The sequence below is a fragment of the Xenopus laevis genome, chromosome 3L (genome assembly GCF_017654675.1).
Source record: "Xenopus laevis strain J_2021 chromosome 3L, Xenopus_laevis_v10.1, whole genome shotgun sequence".
NCBI classification, from domain to species: domain Eukaryota; kingdom Metazoa; phylum Chordata; class Amphibia; order Anura; family Pipidae; genus Xenopus; species Xenopus laevis.
In genome coordinates, this window is record NC_054375.1 from 106,719,314 (window position 1) to 106,733,572 (window position 14,259).

At 35.1% G+C, this 14,259-nt stretch overlaps 1 protein-coding gene across 1 annotated transcript in view; it reads left to right on the plus strand.

The window, feature by feature from the left end:
* Positions 1–14,259, plus strand: part of LOC108711381 (WD repeat-containing protein 72) — a 142,202-nt gene that overhangs the window by 63,048 nt on the left and 64,895 nt on the right. Inside the window, exon 14 of the mRNA XM_018253064.2 lies at positions 9,612–9,817. Coding sequence (XP_018108553.1) covers positions 9,612–9,817 — 206 coding nt within the window. The remainder of the gene's footprint in view (positions 1–9,611; positions 9,818–14,259) is intronic.

Sequence of the window (14,259 nt, forward strand, 5' to 3'; positions counted from 1 at the left end):
TTGTAAATTTTTTTGGGGTACCCTCCTTCCCCCCTACATTTCCTAACATATGGCACCTAAACTATACAGTAGGCACATGTATAGGGCAAAATAACAACTCTATTTTATTTTATGAAGCTTTGTGTATTGTAACTTGGCGCCGTATGCAAATTAGGCATCGCTAGTGTAACTTCTCTTTGCTTGGCAAATTAACGGTAGCACAACTTCGCTACCTTTCGCCTCCCTGAGCACAACTTCGGATTTTAGTGAATTATCGGTGCCTTGGCGAAACTTTGCCTGGCGAAGTGCGGCGAAGGCGTCGCTAGCGCATTTTCGCCGCTTAGTGAATTTGCCCCATAGTATTTAAAGGCTGGCACCTCCCTGCATAGTAGAATTTCTTGTGATGTGACACAGGTTGATGTCTGACAATGGGCTGAACCTGATGGATAATGCATTGCTCCTAAGCCCAAATACTCATGTAGGAAGATAGCAGCTTTTTTTTCCGAGAAAGCCAGGAGCATACAGCCTGTCACAGCAATAAAGGGGTAAAATCAGAGAACATACAAAGCTTAGGCCCTATGTTCAAGCTCAGCAGAAGGCTGCACATCAGGTAGGTTGCTGGTTGTTGTGGGCCTGCAAATAATTTCTATGCTCCCCCTATTGCATTTCTATAAACTTCCTTGCACTAAACAGTAAAGGTTCTGAATAAACATTAAAAAATGGATGAATACAACATGTGAAACTGAAACTGCATTTATATTGTAAAAAGTCTCCTGTTTTAGTATTTTATTCTGCCTTCAAAAATAAGTTGTTTTTTTATAGAGGGGGTTACAGTCTCCATTTTTTGCTTTTAACACTCATTTTGACATTTATATTGCAAACGGCCAGATGAGGCATCCTCAGTGGTCCTGTCAATGACTTCTTCTGGAATTATTCATCATTTGTAGACTAAAGTAAAGTTATAGTAACTGTAACTATTTAATCCATTTAAAACCATTTTATTTCTTCTCAATACAACCCCTACTTATATTAGGCACATCTCTCTATTAAAAGAGTTTAGATGTGTAATTTCTCATATAATTGTTGTGCACACTCCAGGCAAGTTGTTAAGCAGCTACAATGATACTCTTTTTGTATTCGCCTTTCTTTGTTGTATCCTCTATACAGCTCATCAGTCAGAATTAGATTTGAATGGGACCTTACAGATAATTCTGCAGAGGCGTTTTTCAGTTGCTAGAGGCTGGGTCATTGCTGTTGTCAAGGTCAAAGCGGTCAGCACATATTATTTATATGTTGGGTTTTAAGTGTTATATTTCCCTTGTAAAGCTGCATCATGAGTTCAAATGCCTATGTTGAATTTTTTTTAATTTTGCTGCAATTCCGGTTGCATTCAGTATAGAATACAATAAAAGAAGGAAAATCGTTATACAAACACATCAACCTAGCCAGCATGTATACTTGACATGTACTTTATGTTCACAATAGTTAACAAAATGTGAATTCACTGGCCAGTAATATAGCCATTCATGTGTTTGTACACTCAGATGCAGTAACTGTGAAATAGATTTGTTGGTAAGAGGGCACTAGGTCGATCTTTATGCAGTTCATGTGAGCAGGGCATTGAACTTCATCTGTAAGTTGATGATAAATGATAAATCTTCAATTGCTCTAAGTTCCATGATAGATACTGCTTGATTCAGCTGTCACTCACTGGCTTCTTGAACTCTGACAGAAGGCTTAAAATAATAAGCAACACTGTCAATGAAATACATTTTATTGTTTGACAAAAAGATGCTTTTGTTTGTCAAGACAAACAGCAAGACATGTACTTAACCTCCTAAAAGATTCCTTCTTATAAATAAACAGAAATGTTGTGGCTTAAAGAAACGTATTTATATTCCAATCTCTTTTGCTACGCGTGTGGAGCTTTCCCATGTATTTATATCACAGGGGGTTCTTGCAAATTATCAATAACAATGTTCAGTATATATGTTAAATGAAATATCCCTGTTTTTGGAGTTTAATAAATGCTGAACATGTAAATTGCACTCATTTGATCACCTGAGAGGAAATTGTTTTACTAAAGGGAGTATTTAGCAAACTTTATGGATTATCCCTATTTTTTTCCGACACATTGTGAGAGTGAGAAATTTCATTTTTTTAAATGATTTAATTTTTTTAATATTTTTCTTTTTCTTTATTATTTCTCGCTTATTTCCTGAGAAAAATGTCCTCATAATGTGTAAGGTTCCCATAGATTTTAATGGTGAGATAGTATGAGTCTATGAGCAACAACATTTTTCTTGACGTGCAACAAATTGCACAACAAATTTGTGACATGCAACAATTTTTTTCATCCATTAGAGTCTTTAGGTGTCATTTTCGCTGTGAAACTCTGCGAAAAATTTTGCTCATCGATAGGGAGAAGTCTTCACAACTCTTGAGAATTCTAAAATCAGTCATAGAAAGACTTCCATTCAATCAAATACTGATGTGCCTATTACCCTAAATGAATCGTGGCAACTTTGAGCTCTCAAATGTTTCCACCAAAAAAGAAAATGTTACTGAGAAGATACAATAAATCAATAAATCTAAAAATCTCAATCTGTGACAAAACCCCAATTTTTTTAACGGCTGCACTATTCACCACTTTGTCCAGTGTCACCAACCTCCAGCCCTGGTATTTCAGTTTTCCACCAGTGGTTAATGGAGACACGGTAGGCTGGCAGTAGCCCCTTTTTCCCCCAGGACCTATTTTGTGGTGTTTAAATGCCCCTTCAAAATATGCTATATAGCTTCAGGCTACAGACTATTAAAGTTCCCAGTTACAGCCTTAGATTTTTCTCTTGTAACAAGAATTATTATGTCTCATTGGGTCTGTAAAAACAAGACAATTGGCACATGGCTGATTGAGGAAATTTTTTTCCTTGCCAAAAATATGATGGGCAAAATTCTTTGTGGCTATTGTCCTGAAAGTTGAATACTGTATACAGTGCATTTTCTTCTGCAACATGATGTAATTAGTATAAAGCCCAGTAAAGCAAGTAATAAAATAGTATTTTCAGTCTTGAAAGATGCTTCATGCTAAACAATAATCTGTAAACAATACTGGAGACATATTGAGCCCCTGCCTTGCAGTGTATACAATTTAATTTTGTAGCCTGAAGCACTGATAGTTAAAAAGACTTGATAAGGTCACTTGGGGCAGCCATGAGAATCTAATCATTCTTCCCTGCTTAGGGGTCAGTGTATTTGTCCACTGAACTACTATCTCTAAAATTCAGACACTGGCAAATGTACTTTGTATTCATCTCATAGATAACTTTAAATCTTTATAATTTTAATAGTATTTTACCTTACATAAAGTGTACATATATAGGCACAGGATTCAGCATCCCAGCATTCAATGCAGCCCCTAACCATCCCCCAAATATGGCAAAATCTGCTCCAAATTCTGCAACCTTGCTCTGACATCTGAATTGTAGAAAAATAAAATGCGTCCAGCAAGCCTAAATTAAATAGATTCCATGCCTGTGTGAATGTGCATATGAATGTATACATTTAAATGCTTGATTCTTGACTTTTCCAATATTTTTGTAGGGATAGATGGGGGAATACAATGGCCAGGGAGCGCATACGCTTAAAATTAAGTTCCTTTGTTTTCTCAGTCTTAGGGGCCGATTCACTAACTTCGAGTGAAGGATTCGAAGTAAAAAAACTTTGAATTTCGAAGTGTTTTTTGGGCTACTTCGACCATCGAATGAGCTACTTCGACCTTCGACTATGACTTCGAATCAAAGGATTCTAACTAAAAATCGTTCGACTATTCGACTATTCGATAGTCGAAGTACTGTCTCTTTAAGAAAAAACTTCGACCCCCTAGTTCGCCATGTAAAACCTACCGAACTCAATGTTAGCCTATGGGGAAGGTCCCCATAGGCTTGCCTAAGTTTTTTTGGTCGAAGGATAATCCTTCGATCGTTGGATTAAAATCCTTTGAGGATTTAATTGTTCGATCGAAGGATAATCCTTCGATCGTTGGATTAAAATCCTTCGAGGATTTAATTGTTCGATCGAAGGATTATTCCTTTGATCGAACGATCAAACTATTTGCGCTAAAATCCTTCGACTTCAATATTCGAAGTCGAAGGATTTTAATTCCCAGTCGAATATCGAGGGTTAATTAACCCTCGATATTCGACCCCTGGTAAATCGGCCCCTAAGTGTTTCTCTGATTTCAATGCTGGATAAATAGCAGAGATAAGACAAAAACAATTCAGTAAACTGATCCCTTGACACCGTTGATATTGCCAAATATGGAGCAAGTTTTGGTAAAAGAAAAGAGCAGAGCAAAATAAAAAGTGGGGTAATGAGTTCTAATTCTAGTTATGACACTGATCTATGGTATAACTAATACATAAAAATGTTGGGCACACCTGAATGGTTATGGTGCATAGCCTTATGGGATTTGAACCCTTTGTTGTGGTGTACACATTAATCAATAAAGACGTCAACCTCTGTGCCTAAAACCCCTGTATTGCATCATGCTTTTATTATAGTTATGGGTAGCATAGCCAGGATTTGTAACATAAAGAATATCTAATTAAGTAATCATGACACTCCTAATGCCTAGGGCACCATTATGTTCTGGTGTGTTTAAAGCCTGGGAGTGCACCCGATTTAATGGTGTGTTCTGGTGACCATGTTTTTATGCCATACTCACCCATCCCATTATAAGTACATATGAAGAAAGGGGAATATGCTCTATCCCAGTTGACCAGTGCAAAAGAAAATACATAACATTTCAGAGGGAAAAATTACAGTATTTTTCCAATACCATAAATATACTTCACAGGGCCAAATTTAAAGTTTTAAATTTTACTAAATCTGCTAGAAAAATTCCATCTCCATCTATTCCATAAGTTTAACGCATCAGTTATTCTTTATACCTTGCATTATGTGGAACTGCTTATGTGATATTTATTCACAAATATAATAACATAAAGATTTAGTTAAAGGGAATGTCAACCCAAAAAATTTTTTTTGCCTATTATAAGAAAACATTATTCTAAGCAACTTTGCAATATACATTTATTACACATTTTCTATGGTTTCAAGTTATTTGTATATGTATTGTTATTGAAGCAGTCTTTGCCCCTTTCTAGTCTCTGGCCTGGTGGCTGATACTGTTGATACAATGTAAAACAAAGCAGCTAATCATATAGTAATAAGTTTCCCATTTCACTTTGGCGAAAAATTTGCGAAGCTGCGAAAAAATTAGTGAAAAGCATTGAAATCAATAAGGGGCACATTTACTAAGGGTCGAAGTGAATTCAAAGTGAATATTCGAATTTTGAAGTAATTTTTGGGTACTTTGACCATCGAATAGGCCAAATTCGACTTCAAATTTGTTTTGAAGTGAAAATGCTTCGACTATTCGACCATTCGATAATCGAAGTACTGTCTCTTTAAAAAGCTTTGACACTTCGCCACCTTAAACCTGCCGAATTGCTATGTTAGCCTATGGGGCCCTCCCAGAACATATAGCCAAAGTTTTTAGAGTCGAAGTGAAATCGTACGGTCGTACGATTAACTCGTTCAAAACGTTTGATTTGAAGTACGAACGAAGTACAATCGTACAATCATAGTACGATCTTAAAAATCCTACGAATTCAACTTCGAATGTCGAACTAGCCTATTCGATGGTCGAATTTCGAAGTTTTTTGCACTTCGAAATTGGACCCTTGATAAATCTGCCCCAAGTGTCAATTTTTTTTACACACGTCAATTTTTTATGCGCACGACAATGCCCATTTTTTCTAGTCTCTGCGACTTTTTTTTTGACCAAAGGTATTAAGATCAATGGGTGGTTTTTTTTTTTTATGGCGACTATTTTTTCCAAATGCATTAAAGTCAATGGGCGTTTTTGCTTATGATGACTTTTTTTGCCTCTGCGACATTTTCGTCTTGGCGACTTTTTTTGTTGTCAATTTTTGCTGTAGATTCATGATTAAATTTACAGATGGCGAAATGTGGAATTTAGCAGCAAATGTATTTGCTCATCACTAACGGGGAACTAAAGACTTTTGCAACATTGTTTATAAAGTAACAACCAGGAGTTAAGCAAATGCTGCTTTCTATAGCAATTCTTTTTACAAAGCACTGAACATTTCTAATAAATGAATATTGGAAAGTTGCTTAGAATTATGCTTTCTTTTATTAGGAAAATTTTTATTTTGGGGGGTTGACTTGCCCTTATAGAGCATACTATCTGTGTCGGTAATATACAAAAAAATAACATAAACCATATGTATAATCTGATATATTTATTAAGAAGCTGCTCAAGGGTTACCCTTACAACATTTTCAATTTGGGATTTTAATCCATGCAAAATAGTGGCAAAATATTATTACCATGCCACCAAGAATCTATTGATAGACTGGATTTTATACTATGTAGTAAGTCTGACATTTTGAACAATGCAGTGAATCAGGATGGTTTGCAGTAATAGAGTGTTAAACGTTACACAAAGCCATGTGAATAAACCCTGATTAATATTGTATACCTGATATTTCAAGGACACAAAAGTCTTTTCTGCAGATATAAAGGGAAATGTTTTTATTCCATCTTGAAAGGATCATGCACTTTAGTTTTTATAGAGTTTCTTTTAAACGGGTCAATAAATGTAACCTAATCTACCAAAACTTGAATTGTTATCTTTTTTACTATGCAGTCTGTTTCAAATTCTTTTAAAACACTTGACATTAGGCCACAGCAGTATTAAAATCACCAAAGACTTGTCTACTCTGGAGTTGAATAGAGTTTTTCCCTCTACTTTTTAGTGATTTTTGCATTGGTCTAGAGTGTTTGAAGATTTGCTGTGTTACAGGATCAAAGACATTGATCAGAACTGCCTGAAAACATATACACCTCTGCAGGGGTGGCTGGTGGAAACACTGATGTAGAGGGATTTGTGCCTCATAAAGGAACAGGTTTCTGTTAAAAAATACATATTCTTTAAACTTACTGAAGAGAAAATTTATAGGAAAACAACTCCACGGCAACATTGAGCATAGAATGCTCTTTATATTGTTGTTAAGATTTTACAGCTTTTTAATGTATACTGCTACCTGGTAAACAGTTGCTAGGAATACCTAACTCACCCCTATAGGAAAATGTTACCCTTTATTGAGAATACTTCTGTACTTTCTGAATAATCTTCAGTGATTGATCTCCAATGACTAATTAGTGTTATGTTTTTAGCAACTTTCCCTCTCTCTAGTGTTCTGTCTATTCTAGTACCCCCTCTGTGCATTCCATAATTCCAAGAAAAACCTTTTTGTTGCTCCAGAAGTCCCCTGTTGTCACCTGCACATCTGGAGATCTACATGAAAGGGCATAGTATGGTCAGCTATTGCAAGCTAGAAAAGCCAAAAGAACAGAGCAAGCTTAAAAGCACAACCTGCTAAAGATAACAGAGTACCATGTCTGTTGCTTTAGGTTTCATTTGTATTGGGAGCTTCTATGAATTATTGTTCATGTATGTTTCAAAATATCTATATGTACAAACATATTTGCATTTGTATTTTAAAGGGATACTGTCATGGGAAAAAACATTTTCTTCAAAACACATCAGTTAATAGTGCTGCTCCAGCAGAATTCTGCACTGAAATCCATTTCTCAAAAGAGCAAACAGATTTTTTTTTATATTCAATTTTGAAATCTAGACATATTGTCAATTTCCCAGCTTTCTTTACTGCTGTACTGCAAGTTGAAGTGATATCACCCCTCCCTTTCCCTCCCCAGCAGCCAAACAAAAGAACAATGGGAAGGTAACCAGATAGCAGCTCCCTAACACAAGATAACAGCTGCCTGGTAGATCTAAGAACAGCACTCAATAGTAAAAACCCATGTCCCACTGAGACACATTCAGTTACATTGAGAAGGAAAAACAGCAGCCTGCCAAAAAGCATTTCTCTCCTAAAGTGCAGGCACAAGTCACATGACCAGGGGCAGCTGGGAAATTGACAAAATGTCTTGCCCCATGTCAGATTTCAAAATTGAATATAAAAAAATCTGTTTGCTCTTTTGAGAAATGGATTTCAGTGCAGAATTCTGCTGGAGTAGCACTATTAACTGATGCGTTTTGAAAAAAACATGTTTTCCGATGATAGGATCCCTTTAAGGAACTGTATGGCTCTTATGTAGTCGATACTGATTAAAACAACTGTAAGATCATTTAAAGATGCTTTTCTGTTCCCTACATAGGGACAAATAAAAGGGATATTTCAATCATGTTTTTTGCCTCTTTTTTGCAATACAATTACATTTTAGACAAGCTTTCATAGCTTTTCTTTCCTTTTTAGTGTTAAATCAGCCACAAGAATTTCCCAAGTATCAGTGTAGTAAATGCTACCTTTCTGGTTAAGCTAAGAGGCAGTTTTACTAAAATTTTAGATGGGGGTGAGATGTTTCCTTGAAAAGTCATTGCACACATGTGACTTTTCAATATTTATAATATTATATATTATATTTATCAAATCGTAAACAAAAAAAAATATCTTGCAATCTTACAACCTATACTCTGTGGAGATGCTATAGTGTCAAGTGTATTTTCCTATCATTTTTTTCACAGTTTCTACAACAAAACTTAAGTAGGAGTAACCCATGAAGATTTTTCACAAATGTATTATTATTATTTAATATTAAAATTCGAATATTTTATATTAAATAATAATATTAAAATTAGGACAAAACTGGTATGCAATCCATAATGTTTTACCCATAGAGTAACTTGGTGCATTTGTGGATCATGCAGGGAAACAAATTTCATTAGCTCCAGGACCAGAAAGTGCATTCAAGTGTACTTCATTAAGCAAAAGTCAGTTTCATGTGTAGGTGTAATTAGATGTGGGTCACCTATTTTGAAGACATAGAGGGGCAATGGAAAAGCTTTATGAAGGGTTTACAAACTCGTAGTATGGATCTTAATTGATGGGCATTGCAGAATGTAAGGTTGTAGGCTAAAAGTGAAAATACTGATGGTAATGAATTAGAACAGAAACCTAGCCAAGGCATGAGAGGAACTGCTGTCTTTTTCTGCATCCCAGGTTGCTTCTTTCCCTTTTCAAAATACCCCAAGTATAATTTGTTAATGCATTCTCCATGTGCTAGTTTCCTTGAGTTATAGAAATACAGTCTTTGAATGTGCTGCTAATATATTATGCAACTATGCTATTTACAACACTGAACACTAGAGGACAGTCCTAGTGTTTAAACAATAAAGCTAGTATGTTATAAATATCTGTTATAAATACCCCTTTGCAGTCTGAATATTGATTAGAATTCCCAAATTCCCATTATTTAGCCTCTATACCAAGGAAAAATACGTAATATTTAGTGCTTCTAATCTTCTACTGAAAATGGTATATTTAGTGCTTCTACATACAAACCATCAACCTCTCAATGCTTCCAATGCTCTGAGGGAAAGTATGGCTCTGAAGTTAATTAAAATGGGAAAATAGCAAACTGGATTTAGCTTGTAAATAAGATACTAAGTGCTGTATTGTCTGTTTTTTCTGCACAGTGGAAATTATAGGCATTTGCGGTAATATTTATTTTTACACATAAAGGTACTCTGGAACGCCACGAAACTGGAGACATAGCAAAAGCGATCTTGTCTTCTTATGAAAATTTCAACATTGTAATGACAGATTCCATTATTACTTCTTCTAAAGAGGCACAAAGACATCGACGAATGACATATAAGTCATCAAACTCTTACAAGCTTGGCACATTGTCTCAAAATCTATTTCAACATGAAAAGGCTTCAAACAAGGTAAGGAATATTCTTATTTTAGTTGAACTATAAAATATATCAGTGATTGCATCAGTAACTGAGCAAGTTATCATTGAAAATGTCTGTGTTTCAAGTAGCCAGACAGAGCAAAACATGAGAGATCACCCAAAACCAGAATCATTGCAGTGTTTAACTAAGTACAAACTTGAGGAAAGACAGCAAAAAAAAAAAAAATATATATATATATATATATATATATATATATATATATTCTTTGTAACACCTTTTTGTGCTCCCCTTTCATCTGAAAATAAAAAAAAAAAAAATTTTTTTTCTTTTCACCAGTGTCTTTTTTATAAGTAGTGAAGTAGGGAGCACAAAAAGGTGTTACAGAGAAAGTAAAAAATACTGCACTATATCACTATATATATATATATATATATATATATATATATATATATATATATATATATATATATATATATATATAGTGATATATATATATATATATAGTGATATATATATATATATATATATATATATATATATATATATATAATTTTTTTGCTGTGTCTACTCGAGTTTCTTAGGGAGCGCTGTTTCATTACTTTGAAATATTTATTATTTTGTGCCGTTTGGAGAACGGAGGGAAACAGCTAGAGGACTGAACTTTGGGAAGACCTTGAAAAAACTATGGGGCAAATTTACTAAAGGGCAAAGTGACTAACGTGGGTGAAAATTTGCCAGCGTGACATCATTTCAGTACTTCGCCAGTACTAATGGTCACTGGTGTAACTTCACTAGCGGTACTTCCCTCCCTAACGCCTGGCAAATTTGCGCTCTGGCGAATGGACGTAACTTCACTAATTCATTAAGATGCGGATTTTACTGAAAGTTACTTCTTGCGCCAGACTTGCCTTCACCACCTAAGACCAGGCGAAGTGCAATAGAGTAGACAGGAGTTCCTAAAAGAATAGTTGAAAATTTTTCTAAGTCCCAAAAAACGCTAGCGTCTTTACCTTTTTCAGGGTGATAGGTTGAAAAAGATAGGTTTTTTTTGGGGGGGGAACCGACTTCCCCCCTACATTTCTTAACATATGGCATAAACTATACACTGGGCTCATGTGTAGGGCAATATAACAACTCTATTTTATTAAGCTTTCCCGGGCTTGTGTAGTGTAATGTATTTGCTGCAACTTATACGTCCATTAAACTTTAACTTCCCACCATATGCAAAATAGCCAATGCTAGCACAACTTTGTTTCACTTGGCACAGTAACGCTAGCAATACTTCGCCATCATTCGACGCCCTGGACACAACTTCTGGTTTTAGTGAATTAGCATTGTCCTGGCGAATCTACGCCTGGCGAAGTGTTGAGCTGTAAGCGAAGCTGTCGTTGGCAAATTTTCGGAGGTTAGTGAATTATTGAATGTGTAAGTATAAGCTTGACCATATTTGTTTCTTGCGGTATCTAGTGCTACTCATAGGCCTATGAGTAAGGTGGTTATTTATCAACATTTGTTTTTTTTTAATCTGCAATTTGATTTTTTTATGCTAAAAATCATGAATGTGAATAACAATTTAAGAAACAAGAATTTTCAATATTTATTCAGCAAACAAACTTGCAAGGTCCTGTCGAAGTAAATGGGAGCTGTTCTAGTCAAATTTAAACTACTTATTCAATTAGAATTTTTGTTGTTTTTTTAACTTGTAAACTCATTAAAAATGAAGAGTTTTTGTAATAAATTGGGTCACTTTTTTTTTACAATTGTGAGTTTATTCAAAGTATAAACAAACACTAAAATAGCACAAATTCAAATTTTGATAAATAGGCCTCCTAGTGTTAAGTACATAATCTTACAAAGGCTATGCGTATGCTGTAATATTTGCAATTAATCTTCATTGATTTTACAAGTCTGGTCTGGGGTGATCTCATGGAGTGCCTGCCATAATTGATATTTGGTTCATCTGCTCCTTAAGCTGAAGGCTTAGTGCAGTGCACCTGGGCCCCTAATATATGGGTGAGTTTACCTTATTGGCATTTGTTCCATAATAATCCTTTACTGAGAGTAAACCAATGCTTCCACTATCTGGTGTAGTCAGTAAAGATGCTGCACAGAACCCAGGAAAAGATCTGGTATCCAGCTTCTTATTCTGGTATCTGGTTCATTATATTCCCATTCCTCTATCCTTCTCATTGCTGCTTTTCTTTCTCTCTCCTATACAATTTACACAATTCCTTATCTGTGTTAAATCCATAAACTTTATAGCTCTATAGCCAGACTGGTCAAAAAATTTGTTGAGCATCAAAAAAATGTTGTTGCCAATAGACCAATGCATTTCAAGTAATTTTCTCAATCTTGGTGATCAGTCTTGGACCCATCGCCCAATGTTTGATTCAAACTATTTTCAAAAAAACCCTTTGATTTTTCAAAGTCCACCAAATGACTTGAAATGGGTTCTATGAGGTCCCCCATAGACTAAAACAGCAATTTGGCAGGTTTTAGATGGTGAATAGTCAAAGTTGAATTTTTAAAGAGACGGTACATGATACATTTTGATATTCAAATTTTAAATTTTTTTTCAAATTGTAATAGAATTTGGACTATGCCCTAGTTGAAGTACACTAAGGTGCAGATTTACATATGGTCGAATATCGAGGGTTAATTAAATCCTTCAACTTCGAATATCAATCGATCGAATGATTTTTCTTCGACCAAAAAATAGTTAGAAAGCCTTTGGGGACCTTCCCCATAGGCTAACATTGCACCTTGGTAGGTTTTAGGTGGCGAAGTAGGGGGTCGAAGTTTTTTTTAAAGAGACAGTACTTCGACTATCGAATGGTCGAATATTCAAACCATTTTTAGTTCGAATCATTCATTTCGAAGTCGTAGTCGAAGTAGCCAATTCGATGGTCGAAGTAGCCAAAAAAACATTCGAAATTCAAAGTATTTTTTATTCTATTCCTTCACTCAAGCAAAGTTAATGTGCCCCTAAAATTAGCTTGAAATTTAATTTGGAAATTCGATTTTTCAATTCGACCCTTGAAAAATCTGCCCCTTAAAGTTTAAAGATGCAAATGGATTGATATATTTAAAGGGGCAAAAGAGGAAATTATGAATTAGTATAATTAATAAACATAAATTATTATTCATGCACCAAAGTTATTATGAAATATCATGGCAATGACTGACATTCAAACAATAAACAGAAACACTTTGAAATGCCTATTTAAGTCTCCCTGAGTGATAACTCAGTTATAGCTGATGTCACACTCTCAGAAGAACCTTCAGCTTAATGACTGCCGCTACGGTAATTAGTGTGGGAAGCACCCTGTGTTCTGTAGTTGCACTTCAAAGGCTTAGTTATGTCTCAGCATTGGTAAATATAATGTAAATCTGTATAACAAAAGAAGAATGCCTTGATTTCATGCTGCTCTGGCCTCTACTATTTGCTTATTGTACTGCACGTGCCAAGTGGAGTCCCGTTAACAGAAGGCCACTGTCTGTCCCTGTGTGACAAATGCTGTTGACACAAGATCCATATTAATGTTGTCAAGCACTCTTGATGTATCTAAGCAGATTTTAATTATTTTAGCATAAGAATCCCTATATTAAGTTTTCTTTTCCCAACATACACAAGCTTAACTCTTTACCACTAATATACATTTCAACGCATCATTAGTTCTATAATGTTTTTAATTAAAAACCTTTTCTTAGAAAAAAGGTAAAACTTTTCTCCTTTCCTCAGTCATTGACACGGGGCATTCATCAAGTCAGCGATTTGTGTGGCAAAGTGCCATTTGAATAGTGTATTGTTAGAATACTTATGGTCCGTTTGACAAGAGCTCTTGCTGTAAATAGTGCAATTTGACTCCAGCTGTTAAAGAGTGGCTTTGACAGGAGCCAGATAGAATGGAGATGCTTTACTGCACCGCAGAAAAATCAATACTTAGTTCCTGTTCACAGTAACCTGCTCTTTTCTACAGATTTATACAAAGCTATATGGACTTTACAAAGGAGAGTAAAAAATATCTTTGAGTGATTGAAATGCTTTTTTTTCCCTTCATATTTTGCGGACTGTGAACACATGAAATCACACAGAGAAAAAAAAATATCTCCAGGGTATTACATAGATTAGGATCCCTTGATTGTTTTAGTCATTTTATTCCAAGGCAGAAAAAGCTTCTAGCGGTAAACACATCCATAAAGTGTGGCTTGCTGCTTCGTTTTTCAGAGAGGAGGAGCCAAACAATTGCCATTTATTTTATGAAACAGGCAGTGAAGCACAAAGAAAATGCCTGAAGATGCTTCTTTCTCAATGCTTGCAAAGTACTGTATACATAGAACCCTATTAAATACCATTAAATATTAAGTACACACTTAGGATACATAAATATACATTTCAAACCTATATTTGTAACTTTGTCATTTGTTTTTTTTCCACATTAAGGGCCTTATTTATCAAAATCCGAAATTTA